The sequence below is a fragment of the Lepus europaeus genome, chromosome 13 (genome assembly GCF_033115175.1).
Source record: "Lepus europaeus isolate LE1 chromosome 13, mLepTim1.pri, whole genome shotgun sequence".
NCBI classification, from domain to species: Eukaryota; Metazoa; Chordata; class Mammalia; order Lagomorpha; family Leporidae; genus Lepus; species Lepus europaeus.
Window position 1 is genome coordinate 36,132,250 of NC_084839.1, and position 21,227 is coordinate 36,153,476.

Below are 21,227 nucleotides of genomic sequence, written 5' to 3' on the forward strand. Positions count from 1 at the left end.
AGGCTTAGCCTACTACACCACAGCACCGGCCCCTCCTCACCGCCTTTAACCCATCTAGACCAGGTAAGCAATAAAGAGATTCACATTTGGGTGGCGGGGAGAGCTTGTTGCTTGAAACCCCTCAGGGTAACAATCTTCATACAAGAGTTCTGGCTGCTACTCAGCCACCCTGAATAGCAAAATAGGAATGTGTTAGGATGAGTAGGTAGCTCTCATCATTTGATGAGAAGGCCAGAGACGACAAGCTTAGCCACACAGCCAGGAGCACCGCTGAAAGCTCAGGCTGAGTGTTCAGGAGAGGCTGCCTTGCTGCTGCCAATGGGCCCCAGTGCCACAGCCGGCACGTGTGAGTGCACGCTGACACCGGGGGCCCGGGCTGCACACCGCACCCTGGCTGGACGGCGAGCTTTCAGGCTTCTACTACGGAGACTGGAGATTCACAAGGTCAGAATGCCCTAAACATAGGGGAAGGTGTACTCTGAAAAGCCGAAGCTGAGACACTCTATCAGGCCAGTGAAAATGTGAAATCGCAACCCATGTCTCCATCAACATCCTGTTTCTTTTATACAAGGCAGTGGAACTTAAGAAACACATTGAACTTCTACAAATATGGGTGAGGTGACAATTTATTCATGCTTTTAGGAAAGAAGCAAATGTCATTTTCCATCAGGTTGGAGGATACTCGTTTAATTCGAATTCTTCTTCCTACTGATGTTTTACATGATATGACATATAAAAATGTACTGCAAACAATAGTTATCTTCATTCCAGTGGAGGAGAAAATTATATAATCAAGTTTAATATCCAAAGAAATTACATGTAAAGGCTTCTCCATTTCTAGAAATCTGCACGTTAACGTATCACCGAGCTCGAGTGGACCGTGACACACTCGTGTCAAGCCCTGAAGCTGAGACTTCTGCTCAGAGACAGTTCATGGCTGAGCAGGGCTTTCTGACAGATACAAAACTTAAATATTCACTTTTTTTTTTTTTTTTTTTTGTCAAAAACATTACGCAGTTCAGAGGAGCGCGCAGAGACTCTTACTAAAAACGTGTGTCAATCAGCCAAGTCTTTGGGGACTTTGTTCGCGTGGGACTCTGGATAAAGAGCTGGAGCTGGCTGGTGGCAGCAGCCGGCTACGGTCCCGGCTACGGTCCCGAAGAGTGTGCCTTCCTGTATTTACACATGAACGCCTCTGTTTTCCCAAGGCTAACTTTGTAGCAATCCTCGGGGACCAAAGAGCCAAATGGTGACATTTTACAGAAGTACTCTTGGTTACTGGCTCCCTGTGAAGACGAAACTGTCTCTGGTATGTCGATGTTTTCTTCAGGGTTCGAGCATTTTTCAGGTCCAGGTTCATCTGTGTGGCTGCCCTTGGAATTCACAGGCAGGCTGCTCTCTTCACGGTCGTTAAGGCACAGGTAGTGATTCTCACTAAGCAACAGTACAATGGTTCCTCCGGCATGGAGCACCCTGCGATGAGAAATGATGATGGGTATGAGTTCCTCTTTCTTTCTGGACAACAAACAACTCCATTTTCCTTAAAATATTTGGTATTGTTAACTTGAAATCTAATTTTATCTATTTAAATACAAGGGGTTTTGGTAATTAGGTAGTCTCTTCCATAATGCACATTCATTATAGTAATTATGAATCCCTAGTACAAATATGCCTTAATTATCTATTTTTATTCTACTTAAAAGGGAGGCATCAAAGTAATTTGCAGTCACATTCTGGTCAATGACTGTACAAAGGAAAAGGCTTATGACAGACTCCTAAGCATATATTAAAGGCAGCAGGCTGATGGCAAAAGGAAGTCATGGAGAGAGAGAGTTGGGGCATGGATGAGGGCACAACAAAGGGAAGAGCAGGAATAGAAGGGCCGACCTTGGACTGTCAGCCTTCTGAGAGTTCACGGGCCCTCGTTCAGCCGAGCTCTGTCTAGCGGTGCTGTGGAGACAGCGATGGAGACACCTTCCCCTGGGTCCTGCGAACATGCAATCCTGCGAGATGCTGAAGAGCCTGCTGAATGGTGGGAGAGGGGTGAGCAAAGAGTTACCGAGGCTATAAATGCTACAGCCAAGGCACGGGAAAGGAGCCTGCATCACCGTGGGTGGATTCCCACCCAGGTCCAGGAGAGGTAGGCGTTTCCCAGAGCGTGGGAGACCTGTGCTGTGAGTCAAGTGGATGAACAGGAGTGAGCCACCCACAGTGACAGTGAGGGGCTCGGGCAGGGGGGGTCCTGAAACAGAAAAAGCAGCAAAAAGAGGGGTGAAGCGCCCTGAGTGTGGTTCACCATGGTGGGTGAACCAGGGGGCGGCAGCAGGAGGGAGCGAGGAGTAAAGAGTTAAGGCTGCAGTGGACTGGTGCACCCAAGAGGGGTTCCCACAGACAGCGTGTGTGTGTGTGTGTGTGTGTGTGTGAGAGAGAGAGAGAGAGTCTGACGGCACTGAGAAAGGCCAGTGCTCACGGCAGAGATACCAGATTTTCACTGGTACATGGCAGGTGAAGCCAGGAGGGTGGTTGAGATCATCTAGGGTGGCAGGGGCAATAGGTCAAGGAGCAGAGCCCTGGCATTGATGGAGAGATAGAGGGGGAGGGGCCTGGGAGACCGAGCCCCCACGCGAAACCCTGAGCAGTCATTCATGTCACTGAGCCTCAAGAAGGGAAGGGGCAGTCTCCATAGTGCCAAAGGCCGGAGGATAACACGGGGCCGTGGCCATGCGAAGTCTGGGGCAGACCTGAGGACAGCAGTGCTGGTGGAGGGCAGGGACAGACGCTGGGGCTGTAGCAGAGCAGACCGGGGGCAAGCACGCAGGGACATCGAGTGTTAGATCATTCTTTCAGGAGATTCGGGGTACAGGCGAGGTGACAGGGTGACAGCCAGAGGACCCAGAGTTAAAGGCAAGCTGGCCCCCTGCAGTAAACCTGTGAAGAGCTCAGGTGGCCTTCCCTCATTAACCCAGACAATTTGCGTGCTTTCTCATCATTCAAGTCCTGGAGTTCAAACTTCACCTCCTGGCAGAGGCCTTTCCTGACCAAGTGACCACAGCTTCTCTCTCACTCTCCAGCAAGATACCTCATTTCATTTCCTTCACTGCACTGGTCACGGGAAGTCACCCTGTTTATTTATTCATTAACAGCCTTCCCACATCGGATGGATGGCAGGGACTGGGATGTCCCATCCGCTGCTGTATCTCCAGGGGCCGGTACAGGGGCTGGGCTATGCCAAGACTTCCCAGAGTTTCTAGAGAAGTGGCAGTTTGCTTATGCCTCTCGACCTCGAGAACTACTAAGTAATAAAGTTAAGACTGAAACTCTGGTAGTCTGGCTCCAAAGCCTGTTCTCTCTCTCTCTCTCTTTTTTTTTTTTTTTTTTGACAGGCAGAGTGGACAGTGAGAGAGAGACAGAGAAAGGTCTTCCTTTTGCCGTTGGTTCACCCTCCAATGGCCGCCACAGTAGGCGCGCTGTGGCCGGCGCACCGCGCTGATCCGTTGGCAGGAGCCAGGTGCTTCTCCTGGACTCCCATGGGGTGCAGGGCCCAAGTACTTGGGCCATCCTCCACTGCACTCCCTGGCCACAGCAGAGAGCTGGCCTGGAAGAGGGGCAACCGGGACAGGATCGGTGCCCCGACCGGGACTAGAACCCGGTGTGCTGGCGCCGCAAGGCAGAGGATTAGCCTAGTGAGCTGCGGCGCCGGCAAAGCCTGTTCTCTTAACCACTGTATTATGACCTACCACCTGTATAAAACCTCAAACCACAAAATGTTAAAAAACTAGATCATAAAGGCTAGGGGCAGGAGACAAAGAAGCCTGGTTACAGTAGAAGGAAAAGTCCTGTATGTACGAATACATACACTTTGAAGTGGTGAACAGCATCCTACTGAGACACTCTAATGGTACAGGAAATCGTGATTATTCATCTTCCTGATTCTTAGGTAAATATTTAAATTGATTGCCACAATATGAGGACAGTCATATCTATTATTGCCTCACTTTCAATTACCTGGAATAAAACCCAAAACCAGTCCGTTCAGTGTCAGGCTGGTATAATTTGCTAATGCTGAAAGAACTGTCTACTGACTCATGGAGCTGTCTAAAATATGCAGCATTAGGTTTTCAGTTAGATCAAACCATTCTTTGACCAGGTTAAATGCAAGTCACTGCCCACGCATATTAGTATATCACCATGAACTGGCTGATAGGACAGCTGTTGAATTACCTATTAGGCTTAAATTTACATTATGGTTACCAACCCTAGCTGAACAACAGAAGCACTTGGGAGCTTTTTTTTTCCCTTAAGATTTATTTATTTATTTGAAAGGCAAATTTGCAGAGAGAGAGAAGTCTCCCATCCGCTGCTTCATTCCCCAAATGACTGCAATGGCCGGAGCTGTGCCGATCTAAAGCCAGGAGCCGGAAGCGTCATCTGGGTCTCCTACATGGGTGCAGGGGCCCAAGGACTTGGGCCATCTTCAGCTGCTTTCCCAGGCCATAGCAGAGAGCTGGATCTGAAGTGGAGCAGCTGGGACTTGAACCCATGTCCATATGGGATGCTGGCATCAAAGATGGCAGCTTTACCCGCTATGCCACAGTGCTAGCTAGCCCTTTTCTTTTTTAAAAGATTTATTTAGGGGGCCGGTGCTGTGGCACAATAGGTTAATCCTTTGCCTGCAGTGCCAGCATCCCATATGGGAGCTGGTTTGAGTCCCAGCTGCTCCACTTCCAACCCAGCTCTCTGCTATGGCCTGGGAAACCAGTAGAAAATGGCCCAAGCGCTGGGGCCCCTGCACTCATGTGGGAGACCCGGAAGAAGCTCCTGACTCCTGGCTTCAGATCAGCCCAGCTCCAGCCGTTGTGGCCATTTGGGGAGTGAAGCAGTGGATAGAAGACTCTCTCTCTGCCTCTGCCTCTGCCTCTTTGTAAGTCTGCCTTTCAAATAAGCAAATAAATAAATAAATCTTTTCTTTAGAAAATATTTTATTTATTTGAGAGGTAGAGTTACAGACAGTGAGAAGGAGAGACAGAAAGAAAGGTTTTCCATCCACTGGTTCACTCTCCAAATGGCTACAATGGCCGGAGCTGGGACAATCAGGAGCCAGGAACTTCTTCCAGGTCTCCCACTCAGTGCAGGGGCCCCAGTACTTGGGCCATCTTCTACTGCTCTCCCAGGCCATAGCAGAGAGCTGGGTTGGAAGTGGAGCAGCCAGGACTTAAACTAGTACCCATATGGGATGCTGGCACTGCAGGTGGAGGACTAACCTATTGTGCCACAGCACCGGCCCCGCATCTGGGAGTTTTTACAAGACACTAATGCCCCAGGTACTACCTCAGATCAATTAAATTAGAGGCTTGGGAGGGAGCGGATGGGGAATGGACATCAACATTTCTTAAAAGTTCCTGCAATGATTTTAATATGAAGTCAGGGTTACAAAACCTGTTTGAGGGAATGTGATCTTGGAGAGAGAGAGAACAGGTGTTCGGGAGATGTCTGAATTAAAGGTGTTGCCCAGAAAGAGAGGTCCCAGGTAACAGACATCCAGACTTAAGTCACTTGGTAAAAGAGGAAGTTGCTTAGACATCGGGTAATCCAAAACAAGGATAGAAGACCTTTCTCTGTTTCTCTTTGTCATTCTTTCAAATAAATGAAAAATAAATATTAAAAAATAGAGTACAATGTTATTTTAAAAAAGTATATGGGGCTGGTGCCGCGGCTCATTGGGCTAGTCCTCTGCCTGTGGCGCTGGCACCCTGGGTTCTAGTCCTGGTTGGGCCGCTGGTCCTGTCCCGGTTGCTCCTCTTCCGGTCCGGCTCTCTGTTGTGGCCCAGGAGGGCAGTGGAGGATGGCCCAGGTGCTTGGGCCCTGCACCCACATGGAAGACCGGGGGAGGCACCTGGCTCCTGGCTTCGGATCGTTGCAGTGCGCTGGCCATAGTGGCCATTTGGGGGTGAGCCAGCGGAGGGAAGACCTTTCTTTCTGTCTCTCTCACTGTCTAACTCTGCCTGTCAAAAAAAAAAGTATATGGGATGCCCACAGATGCAGTGAGGTGGCTCTTAACTGTCTCAGACTATTTCAAGCTTTAATTTTCATTACTGGATGTTAGCCTTGCTGCTGATCTTTTGCCATTCAAAACAATGTGGCGGGGCTGGTGCTATAGAGCAGCGGGTTGAAGCCCTGGCCTGAGGCGCCGGCATTCCATATGGGCGCTGGTGCTAGTCCTGGCTGCTCCTCTATCGATCCAGCTCTCTGCTAATGCCCCTGGCAAAGCAGCAGAAGATGGCACAAATCCTTGGACCCCTGCATCCATGTGGGAGACCCAAAAGAAGCTCCTGGGTCCTGGCTTCAGATTGGCGCAGCTCTGGCCGTTGTGGCCATCTGGGGAGTGAACCAGCGGATGGAAGACCTCTCTGTTTCTACCTCTCTCTTTAACTCTGTCTTTCAAATAAATAAGACTTAAAAAAAACCAAAAAACACATGGCTCATGTTTTCATCACACATTATTCGCAGAGCAGCCTCTTGAACATTTATGTTGTCCTAGTCTATTAAGCGTATGGTTGAGACAATTTAATATGAACTGACCTCCAATTCATGCCCATGGATTCCTGGATGCATTCTTGGTTCTCTCCTTTATTAGCATAAATGATCAGAAAAGTCATACATCCAGGGCTACTGTCTGAACGTCTCAAACAAGTGCATCCGTTGCCTTAAACCCCCTTAGGTCAACACTGGAAACTCTAAGGAGCCCTGCAGCCCTTCCATTGCACAGCCCCTACAGAAGGCGTCATCCATCATGCGGTACTCACTGCTTCTATGTGGCAGAGTGCGCCTCTCTGTTTTGTGGCTGTGTTATCGTGGGGTGGATACCCCTTTGGGCCCCAGTTTTCTCATCTGTAAAGTGTGGGGGGTTGACACATGGAAGGGGGGATTTTTGTGAGGATCAGAAGCAAATATGTATATTTCCTAGCTCAGTGACTAAATATAGGTCGCTCTTTCTTAGATTCAAATGTCACGCAGTAATGGAAAAATTAGTTTCTCTGAATGAAATTTAAAGTGTAAAAATGATATGGAATAACATTTATTTCAATTATAAACTTCCCACTTGAAATCTTAGAAAATGAAGTTATAAAATCTGAGATATTACTACAATGCAATCAGACCTTAATTGAAGAGCTAGGATATATTTTGGCTTAATGCCCCAGAGCTAAAAAATTTATGGAAATAAATTCAACAACTCACCTCTCCATTTCTTGTAGAATTCTTTCGATGTCTTTTGCTAACTTAAACTTTTTCCCAAATGGAATGTCAGAAATAATAATATCAACACTTTCTGATGGCAGTGGCAATTCTGAAATACAGGAATCAGAGAATCCGATTATAATTATAGTAAAGTTAAATATTTACAACCTCAATTACGAAAAAATGGAAGCATACTGGATTTTTTTCGCATGTTAAATAAAATGTAGGGTTGCTAGTACTGTTTCTAAGTAATTACAATATGCTCAAATGCTTTCAGAATCGCTGAAGATAAATGGTACAATTTACTATATTCTGTCCTTTGGAACATGTTTTTTCAGGTATGATAAAATGTGACATAAGTTAAGCGGAATTTAAATGAACCAGAAAACTCAGCTCTCTAAACATAAAATGCACAGAAAGTTGGCAGGTTCAGGAAGAACTCTATTAAGTTATCTAAAACACCTGTTATAAAATTATGTTCCACAGCTTCCATTTCCTGTTCATAAAGATACAGCTTTCCTTATGAGTAGTAACTAATTCTGTAGAAATGCAGTAAAATTTGAATAATTTTCCTAAATACCATATTAATTTCTGTTGGCAAATGTAAAAATGAAACAGTAAATTTTCTCTTTCTTGGCTAATGATCTCTCCTAGTTCTAACCCTAACGTGAGATTAGAACAGTAGACTGTTAAACAAAACAGGATAACAAACTTGTAATTCTAGGCAGGAATTTTTCCCCCTATGTTTTAACTTCATGAACTTAATTTTAGAACTAATGGCACACCTTCACTTACTTTAGAAATGAGATAGGGCACATCCATTGGAGTCTTATTTGTACACATTTTAAAAATGACTGAAAACAAATGGTAATGCAGTCATAGTTATCACATCTTATTTATGAGGAATCATGCAGTAATTTAGTTTATTTAATCGCAGGTTTTTCTTTTGCTTTATACCACACACATACATTCATAATAACCATACATGAATTACTTGGCCAAAAATAATTGCTTTGCTAGTTACTTTTATTGTTAAAACAGTATTTTAAAAGCATTTTTTAAAAAAAAATTCAGTGTATATAGATATTTGATACTTTAGGTCTGCCATAAGTTAATTTATCAGATAATATATCTCAAAAGTATATACTTCGAATAATTTCTAGCACTCTCGTTCTCAAAACTGTTCCCATTTGTACTATAACTATATGGTGACACAATCAAAATGACAAATTACATTTTGCCTGTTTATTACAGACTTTTGGATTAAGATGACACAGACACTTCAATGAAAGATCTGAAACTGCCTGGACCTTTTGGAATGAGAAAAAGAACAGCAAACATAGAAAGAAAAAAAATTCACCAGAAGCACCCAAATCTAGGAATGTCATAAACTATGCAAAAACTTTAAAATGTACTTTGTGATGGAAAGAAACAGAAAGTTACAGAGCCACTGCTGATAAAACAGCGGTTATTTACAAGGTTATTGAAATAAAATGGCATCTAAAAATATGCCAACCAAACGTCATTTAAGTACAGACATTGTTCAAGTATGAAAAAGTTCAGGCAACATTTCACTAATAAGCCCTTTTGGGAAAAATTTTAATAATATCCAGGCATTTAAGAGACGAATCAACTGAGGAATGGGAAAAGCCACGGCAAAATGGTTGGTGATGGGGTGGGGACAGAGTTAATTTGGTGCTCTATAGAATGCTTTAAATGACCTTGGGCATTGCTATTACAGGACAGAATGTGAATGTTACAAACCTGGGTACGGGAAAGAACAACAGCATAAAAGTATAATGAAAGAAAACAGGAAGAAGAGTGTACTTGATTTTTTTGTTAATAACTGCAATTTGTCAAAAAATTCAAAAGCTACTTATTTTTGCATTCCATCTGTTAACTCCTTTGCAGAATTCTGATGAACTTTGAAAAAAATGCAACCAAAATTAGACAACTTCTTTATGAAACAAAACAGTTTATAACACCATTGTAGGGCACTTCAGCTGATTTTCAAAGTAGTTCTTTGAAAGCTTAATCTTTTAAACTCAGCTGATAGTGGACAAGCAGAGAAAAAGTACTGCTATGCTAAACTATTTCTTGTATTCAGCCATTTTCATCACATATTGAGGTTCAGTTACTTTCTGTACATTGTAAACATAAAAGTGCTGGACCGGTGCTGTGGTGCAGCGGGTTAACGCCCTGGCCTGAAGCGCCGGCATCCCATATGGCGCCAGTTCTAGTCCCAGCTGCTCCTCTTCTGATCCAGCTCTCTGCTATGGCCTGGGAAAGCAGTGGAGGATGGCCCAAGACCTTGGGCCCCTGCACCCACGTGGGAGACCCGGAGGAAGCTCCTGGCTCCTGGTTTCAGATCGGCACAGCTCCGGCCATTGTGGTCAACTGGGGAGTGAACCAGCAGATAGAAGATCTCTCTCTCTCTCTACCCCTCCCTGTAACTCTGTCTTTCAAATAAATAAAATAAATCTTTAAAAAGAATAAAAGTGCTGATTATCTTGACAGTGAAAGTTCCCGCTTCAGTTGACAGAAACTGCAGCATGTTTGGGGCAATTACGAATGTCACGACTACCACATTTAATTCCAGGTACATTTCTGTTCCATAGGGTTTAGTGGGAATACTAATGTATATCACAATGCCATAATCCCCCAGATTCATGCCTAAGTAGACACATGTATGATGCTGAACTGAATTTACAGTAGCATTCAGAAAGATGTTTCATTTTTGACTGAAAAATTTCTGAAATTTCTAAGAATTGCGGGGTAGGGGGCTGGGGATGGGGGGAAGAAGCTGAACCCTGACTGGAACTGACCCAACAGATATTCTCTCTGAAGCCTCTGATAATATGGACACAAAGTTGACAACATGTAACTGTCTGCACAGGTCTTCTGTTAGTGGATACAGCATATTAACAGTTATTGCTTCATTCTGCTAATGTACATAAGAAAGCTTGGAATGGAATATGAACAACATTCATTTAGAGTTAAGTCATTTAACCTTAATGAAAAGTCATGCTTCACAGAGTGCTATTTAAATGTATTTTCTCCAGCTGCATGCAAAAAATAGTTGGCTTTGAGCCTAATATCTTGAAAATAATTCCCAAATTTTCAAATACTAGATGCTTCTATATCACTGGGTCAGAGATACGGCCCTCCCATGGGTGGTCAATGCCAACAAACATTCTACTCAAATTATGTGTTCATCATCAGCTTTTGTAAGAAATGGAAATGTGTTACTTTTTCATTAAATATGCACTGTCGAAAACTTCCTGCTACTGACTTTAAGACAGAACTGTTACCAAATAATAAAAGAGGATTAACATCATACAGGAAATAAAAATACCTTTGTAGCAAGAACACATACTCTCCAGGGTGAGCCCTTTAGCCCCCATTCCCACACGTAGCTCATGGACCCCTAAACCATCATTTGCACGTTTCCCTCTAACTTCCACAAAGGGCAGCCTGGCAGCTTCCTGATTCTTGCAGACGATGGCATGGGCTGTAAGACACCTGACTGGAACACCAGGGGCCAAGCCAGCAGGGACAGGCGGGTATTAGAGAAAATATACTCGTGTGGAGAAAAATGTACCCCTCTATGTTAGGGGTGCTTGGGCATGTTCTGAAACGAGCATGCCATCCTCCTGCAAGATGAAAAGAAATGAGGCTTGCCAACAAAGCACAGTTGTTGCCAACATTCCTGTCATGAATTCTGTAAAGGGGAGATCTTCAAAACTTCCTGAAAAATATGTATTACGAGAAAAATTAATGGATTTAAACTTTTTTGCACTAGATTTGCCTTTTAAAACAAGTATCAGTGCAGATTTTTTTAAAATGTATTTTTATTCTATGTGAAAGGCAGAGACAGAGACAGAAATAAAGATAGATCTCCCCCCCACTGGTTCACTCTCCAAATGCCGGAAACAAGCCAGGGCTGGGCTAGGAGCTGGGAACTCAGTCTGGATCTGCCACATGGGTGGTAGAGATCCAAGTGCTTGAACCATCATCTGCTGCCTTCCAGGGTGCACATTCGCAGGAAGCTGGATTGGAAGTGGAGGAGACAGGACTGGAACCAGGCACTTTGATAGGGGACATGGCATCCAAGCAATGGCTTAACTGCTCTGTGCCAAATACCTGCCCTATCAACTTATCTTTCAATTCCATTTTTTCCATGAATAGTTGAAGTATCCTTGTTATCACTGAAGTAATGTGTGACAGTCTGTAGATCTAATTGGAAGGAGTGAAAACATTCTCTTTTACCTAGCTATGACTTTGGCATTTTAATTAAATCAGAATGTGTTTCTTTTTCTCAAATCTGTATGTCACAGCTCCCATCTTATACTGAGAATGAGAATGTAAATGTATCTGCAGATTAAAAATAAAAAGCCCAACCAATGACTAATTGTTATTTCCTAAGATAACTTGCAACATAATGTTCATTTGATTCTGTATTTTCATAATTAAAATTCAGCAATAAATACATAAAATTTCTGCATGCTAAATGATCATCCTTTTTTATGCTCGTCAAAGGCTATAAAACAAATTGAATGTTACTTAAAAAGTAGACAAAATAAAGTCATTGGGGCCAGTGCTGTGGTGTAGTGGGTAAAGCCGCCGCCTGCAGCGCCAGCATCCCATATGGCACTGGTTCCAGTCCTGGCTGCTCCACTTCCAATCCAGCTCCCTGCGAATATGCCTGGGAAAGCAGTAAAAGATGACCCAAGTCCTTGGGCCCCTGCACCCACGTGGGAAACTCAGAGGAAGCTCCTGGCTCCTGGCTTCGGATCTGCGCAGTTCCAGCTATTGTGGCCATCTGGGGAGTGAACCAGCTGATGAAATACTTCTCTCTCTCTGCCTCTGCCTCTTTGTAACTCTGCCTTTCAAATAAGTAAATAAATCTTAAAAAAAATAAAGTTATTAAGGCACATAAAGAGAATGAGGATCATCACTGCAGAAACGAATACCATGTCGGGAGTATTTTCTTAGACCTATCCACTTTGAGAGGTCTTTAATTCATGCTGTGTGTTAGGCACTGTACTTTGTTTATGTAATAAACCTTCACCCTGACCCTATGAAGTGCATACTATTGTGTTCATATTATAGATAAGAAAATACAAAGAGGTCTAATTTTTTTGTAGAAGGATACAGTGAAGAAATAATGGTGCAGCCGGGATTGATATTCAATCTATGGGACTCCAAAGGCCATGAGTGTCCTTGATCACTACATTAAAAGGTGTGAAATTCTCAACCTGTCAGTGTTGAAACAGGGATTCATAGGTCTTCACGTCCTAAACTACATTTATGACTACAGCTCTTAAAGGTAAAACCCAGTCCGGCTGGACTATCCACCTATACAGCAGATACAGGCAACAAAGGTCTAATTATTAAATAGTTAACATGGCCCCTAGTTTAACAAGAATCAAAGTTTCCCCTAGCTTGAAATTTAATCTGGAGAGGTTGTGGTAACAAAACACCTTCAAGTACATGTGTTACTCTTTCTTAGAGAAAAGTTAATGTAAAAACCAAGAACTCACAAAAGAAAGACCTACAAATAACATAAAATGAAAAATGTTTTATCTCAGAGGTAAAGAAAGGTAAATTAAACAAGTCTGTCAAATTTGTAAATGTTTTCAACAACTGTAATAAAAGCTATCAGAGCCAGTCCCGACACAGGTATGGGACGTGCACTAACGTGTGTTGCTGGTGTGGTGTGGCCTATGTCACATCCGCCTCCCTCTGCCTTCCCCTGCTCCTGGGAGTGAACCCTGGATCCACTCCCTTCTTAGGGGCTTTGAGTACAGTAGATGAGTGATTCTGCTTTCTCCTGCAGCGCTGAGTTTCTTCTTTTGATGTGATTATTCCCTTACACACACACACACAACACACACACAATCCTAATTTCTATCAAAAAGTCCTGGCTTGACTCCCAATATCCCTCCTTTTGGTTACTGCCTCATTTCTGTTTCCCCTGCCAGCCTCACTGCTCAGGAGAAGCAGTAAATGAGCTGCCATTAGGTTAGTCCTCCCCTGCTCTCAAGAACCCACCTGTGGCCAGCCTTCACTCCTGCCACCCCATAGGCACAACCCTGGACTCTGCCATCAGCAGGCAGAACACTGTGAATACCACTTTGGCTCAGGCCACCATCATTTCTTTCTTGGATTAAGGTGATATTCCCCTAATTAATCTCTATGTTTTCATCCTACTACGGTCTACTCAACATGGCAATTAGAATGATCCTTTCAAAGATTAGAGTATAACTGGTCCCCTGGTATCAAAGAAGATATTTAACAAACAAACAAGAGTAAAGCACTTTCCTTTGTTTTAAAACATGAAATCTTATAGAAAACACACTGGCAATGAAAACAGATACCAGCGGAGTTCAGTGTGTGGGCAGAGGTCCGACGGCCAACTCAGTACTCCCTCCTTCATGCCTCCAAGATGTTTTGGGGAAAGTAAAGGCTTTGAAAACCTTTGCTATGGAAGAACTCAGGTAACAACTCCAGCTTTCTTTAGGGGCTTATCAAAATGGCATGCCAATCACCACTCAGATTGCTTTAGAAACTTGTACCATATGTACAAAGTTCTGTTAAAAACTAAGGCATAAAGCCTTTGAGATCTCAATCAACAACACAGTTTCTTTGGTGATGCTTCATTGTGCTTTCACACAAAGGTTGTTGATACTCACCTTTACTACTTTTCCTCTATCATCAAACTTCTGCTCAGAAATATTTTTCCTGTTGATTATAGGTTCACTACTGGGATCTATCTACAATCTATTCACTGCCAAGAGAACACAATTTTCCTAGGTGGAAATTCAATGTGCTATTTTATTTTTTCAAGCGAGTGAACAGGAAAGAAAAAAAAATTGGGCAGCTTCCCTAAAATAGTTAAAAACCACAGATCTAAGGAATGTTAGACTGGGCTCAGTAGACCTGATTCCTACCCATGTCTACCTGTGCTGATTCTGTCAGTGAGTAGAGGGTAATGCTGTCCTTACAGTGTGACCAAGTTAATAGTTAATATTAGTTAATAATAGTTAATCTGGTTTGTTCCGGATTTTCCTGGTTTCAGCACTGAGAGTCCTGGCTTTGCCAACTGGAACAGTTCATTATCTGACTCCAATATGAGGCAAGAAGAAGACAAAATAATTCTGAGTATTTCACATAATGTAGCTGAACGAATTTAAGAGTTTTTATTGCCATCATACTGCTCTCCTTATTTTATGCCTATATTAACTAACCCCTGGTTATGATGTGAGAAATGGTTTAGATGCAACAAACACATCTTTAAAAACTCATGCTTTGGGGCTGGCTCTGTGATGTAGAAGGCTAAGCCTCAGCTTGCAGCACCAGGATGGCTACTGGTTCATGTCTCAGCTGTTCCACTTTCCACCCAGCCCTCTGCTAATGGCCTGAGAAAACAGTTGAAGATGGCCCAAATGCTTGGACCCTTGCACCTGTGTAGGAGACTCAGAAGAAGCTCCTGGCTCCTGGCTTTGGATCAGCCCAGCTCCAGCTGTTGCAGACATTTGGGGAGTGAACCAGCAGATGGAAAACTTTTCTGTCTGTCTCTCCCTCTCTGTCGGTAACTCTACTCTCAAATAAATAAATGAATCTTTAAAAAAAAAAGTCATGCTTCTATTTAAATGCATATGGAAACTATAGACACGTTGCTTACTAATCACAAACCTTTGGAAAAACAGACACGTTACAAAACTGGAGGTAAAATACTACACAGGATATAAACAAAAGCTCTTTACAAGTTAATTGTTTTTATATTATGCTTTGAAATAGATTTACATATGTTCATTCACCTCCATTTCTGCATTTTAACTTCTTACCTAAAACAGAGAGTTGAAGTAACTCAATTCTATCCTCAAGTCCGGCAGCTTTTAGATTGTCACAGGCACCGAGTAGCTGTGAGTCACTAACATCAGCACCCACATAAAACACGTCCTATAGGAAAGAAATTCATATTTCAAGTATGAATAAAATGCTTTTTTATGTAGTCAAGAAAACTGTATTTTTGTGATAGTAATAATAATTAAAGTGAAATTAATAGATATTAAAATTCAAGTTGAAACGAATTTATATTATTCATTTCAAATTGTATTCAGTAGAAAAAATTCTAAAGTTACTGTAAAAATTGTAAAATCTAGGCCGGCGCCGTGGCTTAACAGGCTAATCCTCCACCTTGCGGGGCCGGCACACCGGGTTCTAGTCCCGGTTGGGGTGCCGGATTCTATCCCGGTTGCCCCTCTTCCAGGCCAGCTCTCTGCTATGGCCCGGGAAGGCAGTGGAGGATGGCCCAAGTCCTTGGGCCCTGTACCCGCATGGGAGACCAGGAGAAGCACCTGGCTCCTGGCTTCAGATCAGCGCGATGCGCCGGCCACAGCGGCATTGGAGGGTGAACCAACAGCAAAAAGGAAGACCTTTCTCTTTGTCTCTCTCTCTCTCTCACTATCCACTCTGCCTGTCAAAAAAAAAATTGTAAAATCTGTTAATATTTTACATTTGCAGATGTTTAAAGAACATGGGGATTAGTATAATCTAGGTTGTGACTAATTATTAGAATCTTGTCTCATTCTCCGAAGTTGATCACAATATTTATAAAAATAACAAAGCAATTATTTAATACTTCATAATCTATTTTACATACAGAGAATAGTAACTCATGTAATTAAAAATAACAATCCCCAAATGGATGATCTACTAGTGAATAATTGGCAAGTGGCTATACATAATAAAGTAAACACACTGCTTGGTATACCAAACATCAGAACTTACTGGCCACTCCTTAGCAGCTTCCAGAAGTATTGTTCCAAGTCCACACATGGGATCTAAAACAAATGCACCAGCCTACAAACAAAAACATTAAGTTGGTTTATCCAGTCCACCACAGTAGGTGTTGTAAAAGTGAGCTACAACTTGAGGATCGACATTTCAAGAGTAAAGATTCCTTTTTATGCTTTACTAGGAATTTCAATTAGTTAAAGCCCTAAGGCAGGGATGTGTTTGGCATGTTTAACAATAGGAAAGGAGGCCACTGTGTCAAAGCACAGCGAGTAGGAGAGAAAGATGGTGAAGACCTCACAGAAGTAGCCTGGGGACCCCATGCTGCTGGGCTGGGTTATGCAAAGTCTCATGTCTGACAGGTTTAACACAAAATGGCACCAGGGCCCTCTGCTCCTCACTTTGGAAGCCCATCTGGTGTGCTGCCATCACCACGGCAGGGGGAAAGCAAGCATGAGGGATTGTGCACTGGGGTGAAGGTGCCACCAACCAGTGACACACATCACTTCCACCAGCATGTCATTAGCTGAAACATGTTAGTCACATGGCACATGGTTACAAGGGGAAGTACAATCCTACCTCTCCCTGGAAGAACAGGAAATTTGCAAAAAAAAAAAAAAAAGAATTCCTCCTACTCTGGGAATCACTCATGTCCGACGTAGGGATTCTGGTTCTGTTCTGAAGGACAGGCAACTATCGGACACATGACATGTCAGCTCAAAAGGATCGTTCTTGCTGCCGGGTTGAGAACAGACCACAGAAGGGTAAGGGAATGAGGAGGCTAGGCAGACAGTTCCGGCATGAGATCATGGAGCTCGAATGCAGGGTGGTATGGGTGGAAGTGGGGAGGAGGGGTTGGTGGTTGGATTCTGGACGTATGCTAAAAGGGGGCCACCGCGATGGACTGGATGCGGATTAGTAAAGGAAGACAACACCTGGGAATCTGGCCTTGAGAAACCGGAAGAGTTGCCTGTTACCATGATAGGAAGAAGCTGGGGAGGAGGAGGTTTGAGGGAGACAGGGTATAGTTCTGCACATGTTACTATTGAGATTCCTCTTCAATCTGCAAGGATGGCCATCCAGTGAGCCCCTGGACACACAAATTCAGGGGAGACGTAGGCTACAGACACAAAGTTGGGAATAGTCAGCATTGGTGGGTGTATAAATATCATTTAAGAGCCAGAATGGGGTGACATCATGTAGGCAGCAGGAGAAGTCTATGGACTGGGCCTCAGTGACTCCTGTGTAGATGTTGGGAAGGTGTAGATTCAGCCGCACATACTGAGCAGCAACACAAGCTGACGTAGAAGAACCCAAGCAGTGACTCTGAAACAAAGTGGAAAGAACCAATTCCAGAAGGAGATCGAGCACAGTGCCAAAATGTCACCAGGTGAGCAGGCCGGGGTTGCTCTGCTGAAAGCCTGAGGGCCATGGAACGAGAGGATGGCGAGAAAGGCAGGCAGCAGGCAGGAGAGAAGCAAATGTGGACCATGACTTTTAAGGGTTCTTCTCTAAAGAGAAGCAGAGAAAGGCAGTGGCAGGGGAAGGAAGTGTGGTGTAGGCAAATTTTTCCCACACTGCAAGATATTCCAGGAGGTGTACATGCTGACAGCAATGACCTAGCAGAAACCTAGACACGAGGGGCTGGAATCCAGCACACGAGCACTGGCGTGCTCACCCATTCTGACGACAGAAAGGCAGGCTATGTGGGCCCAGATTGACATGTGTCTGTAAGTACGGTGAAGAGGACATGATAAAGTTCCCTTCTGATGCTAATACTTAAGTCAAATACAGAGCAAGCGAGTTAAGAGTATGGGTCAGGAAATGACTGTAAGAACAGAAGATACAAGCCCGGCTCTGGAAGACCGGTGAGGACAGGTGGAGAGCTAACAGACAGCCGTCAGGTCCCTGGGAGATTAGGTGTGTGTTAGTGGACGAGGGAGAGCGAACCAGAAAAGGAAAGCATTAAGAACAAGAATCCTGAAATTCAGATTTATGAAGGGAAATCTTTCTGGGTATGACAAGGTCCAGGATGCAACTAAGCCAAGAAACTGAGGGGCAGGTTATTTGTGGCCATGGAGATCAGGAAGAATGATGACAGGGAAACTGGCCCGGACGCTGGTGGGAGACACAGCGGGAGGCATCTGTGTGTGGCAGGCATCATCTGACGGCCTGTGCGTCCAAGCTACTGAGGGGTTCTGGGCAGAAGGAGGCAACCATCAGCCAGAAGGGGCAGCGAGGGGCACGTGGGACACCTACCCCACGTGCGGGCCTGGCAGCACTCGGGATGTGGGAGAAAAGCCAGCCATCACCTGGCATGTCTACAGGGGAAGCAGGGTACTCACTGGCAGCCAGTTTCAGCCAGGGCCAGAGGGTACCTAATAGGAAGAAACAAGACGTGCTTCAGGAGAGAGGCTCTTTCCCGTGACACTAAACTCTAAGGAGTTGACCACATGGCTCCCCCCAGGAAGGGCAGTGAGTAACAAAAGGAATGATTCCAAATGGCCATTTGGTTCAGAATTAATGAGAAGTCCTTAAAATGTGCCAAATACGCGGTCCCCCAGCCATGGTGTACATTCAACAACACAGCGTGCCCTAAAAGAGCCTTCAGTGTCTGTGTGGTATCACAAGGCCTTTTCCAGTCATGGCACTTGTGGACACAGGCCACAGGACAGCAGTACTTCTGCCTTCTCCTAACAACCACAATTCACAGAGCTTAGGTTTCCCTGCTATGATTTGCAGTCCGGAGGGTGGGGAGGAGAGAAAACTCAAGAGAGAGAAAACTCACAGGTCACCCCTTGTGACAGGCAGGCTGTAGAATCTTTAATTTCAGCCAGAGAGGCCATTACCCAAGCTATGGTGGATCGCAGTCTGGCTGTCTTAATGTACACCCTGCTGGCTAAATCTGAGTGCCTTGGTGGTCAACAAGATCATATATTTAATTAGGAGTGCTGGGAAAAGGAACTTAATCAAGAAAAATCTCCAACCTCAGAGAGAATAATGCAATGACTAGCAAGTTACTCGATCAAATCAGAAAGAAAAAAAAATAAACAGCATCAGAAGTAATGGACAGGGGCTGGTGCAGTGGCATAGCAGGCCAAGCCTCCACCTGCAGCGTCTGCATCCCATATGGATGCTGGTTCAAGTCCCGGCTGCTCCATTTCTGATCCAGCTCTCTGCTTGTGGCCTGGGAAAACAGAAGACGGCCCAAGTACTTAGACCCCTGCACCTGCATGGGAGACCTGGAGGAAGCTCCTGGCTCCTGGCTTTGGATTGGTCCAGCTCCAGCTGTTGGGGCCACTTGGGGAGTGAACTAGTGGATGAAAGGCCTTTCTCTCTCTCTATTTCTCTCTGTAACTGTGCCTCTCAAATAAAGAAATAAAATCTTTAAAAGAAAGAAAAGAAAGTAATGGACAGAGTAAAACAGAAGGAATACACCCAACTGTCCCTGTCACGAACATGGAATTCTCTGACAGACTAAAGACCACCGTGGTTAGTAAGAAAATAAAGTTGAAAATAAAGCAGTGGCAAAGAAACACCGGGCAAATGCAAACAGATATCAGGACTGAAAATTGCTTAAACTCACTTATCACAATAACGGGGACTTTAGGTAACAATAAAAAGGCACAATTCATGATGAAGCTGTCACAGCTATAAATGTACGTGTACCAGACCATGGAACATTAGCCAAAAGCATACAGCAATGTAAGATTCCGAAATGCTCATAATGGAGCAGGTAGTACCACAGTCAGCAAGGCTAGCAGAGAACATTTCTAGATTAGATAATCACATTTTTGCATGCTTATGGAACAGTTATAGAAACTGATCAAGATCCTGGTCACAGGGAAAAACTTTTGGAAGAAGTTGAGGTTTTACAGGTCACATTTTTTGATCATGACACCAAGCATCTAGAAATAATGAAACACAGCTAATTTCTGATTCAGCTTCTTCAGAGTCAAAATATTCTCGAAAGTCCAACAACACACAAGAACATATCACAGCAATAACAGCAACACAACAAAAAAGGAAAAGAAAAAACCGAAAGAGAAGGAAGTAGGAAGGCAGCAAGTAATCCACATGGAATAAGTTAATTATGGAAAGGACTTTGTTATGAAAGGAATGGAACATTTTCCTTACCTTAATTTCAGCAAGAGAGGCCATTGCCCAAGCTATGGTGGATCGCAGTCCGGCCGTCTTAATGTACGCCCTGCTGGCTAAAGGCACCCTAGGAAGAAAAGAACCTGGTTGCATACCGAATATTACTAAATATCAAAGATCAAGATAGAAATTAAAATGATTAAACTGTTAGCACTTGAGAATCATTTTGATCATAGTCATCTGATATATACTATTCTCTACTTTGAAAATCTTAACTTTACTACAAAAATACCTTCTCTAATTGGGCACCTTGTCTAATGAGCCAGTGTGATATTTCATCAAGGTACATTTTTTCAGATAACTGAAATTTAAACTTCCACATGTTTAATTTATTAAAGTTTAATCACCCATGAGGGAACTCTCCCTTAGACTTCTCTCTTGTCTCACTGGAAGAGACCATTTCCCCTTACCTGGACTCATCCAGAATGCACTGCTCGGTGATTCAGTAAAACAGATGTGGCAGGGGAAGGAGGGCTGAACAGGTGCTCACCCCTGAAATCTGTTTTCTATAAAAGGTTCTCCTGTAAGTTTGCTTTTGCACATGTGCCTCTTTCTCAAAAGACGAGGCACAACGCTGCACCAAGGGTGAAGCAGACACCTCGCCAATGAGTCCACTGCTCTGCTCACAGAGCACCCCCCACTTTTTCCTCCACCCATCTTTCTTGGACTTTAAATTATCCTGTTCACATGCAGTTTGTGCAAACCTTGAAAAATCTCAGGATTAGAGGATGCATCCCTTTCAAATACAACAGTATAATTAGACACTTAGTGTTGTAACAAGGAAGTTCTACGTGGCAAACCATGGAGGTGTGCCTTTTTATTTCAGTATTTAAAACATTTTAATTAATTTATTTCATTTTATTTGAAAGGCAGACAGAGAGAGAGAAAGAGAGAGGAAGAGAGGATAATCTTCCATCTGGTGGTTCACTTCCCAAATGCCTGCAACAGTCAGGGCTGGGTCAGGCCAAAGCCAGGAGCCTGGAACTTAATCCAGGTCTCCCACATGGGTGGCAGGGCCCAAGTATTTGAGC

General features: G+C 43.9%; 1 protein-coding gene across 2 annotated transcripts in view; it reads right to left on the reverse strand.

The window, feature by feature from the left end:
- Positions 1 to 580: 580 nt before the first annotated feature.
- THUMPD2 (THUMP domain containing 2) overlaps positions 581 to 21,227 on the reverse strand; it is a 38,739-nt gene continuing 18,092 nt past the window's right edge. Inside the window, exons 6-11 of one of the 2 annotated variants that reach the window (XM_062209311.1) lie at positions 20,176 to 20,263; positions 16,033 to 16,104; positions 15,087 to 15,201; positions 7,237 to 7,345; positions 1,888 to 2,025; positions 581 to 1,473 (exon numbers count right to left, since the gene is read on the reverse strand). In XM_062209311.1, the coding sequence (XP_062065295.1) occupies positions 1,149 to 1,473; positions 1,888 to 2,025; positions 7,237 to 7,345; positions 15,087 to 15,201; positions 16,033 to 16,104; positions 20,176 to 20,263 (847 nt within the window). In that variant the 3' untranslated portion in view covers positions 581 to 1,148. The remainder of the gene's footprint in view (positions 1,474 to 1,887; positions 2,026 to 7,236; positions 7,346 to 15,086; positions 15,202 to 16,032; positions 16,105 to 20,175; positions 20,264 to 21,227) is intronic. The other variant, XM_062209312.1, reaches the window with a different exon arrangement.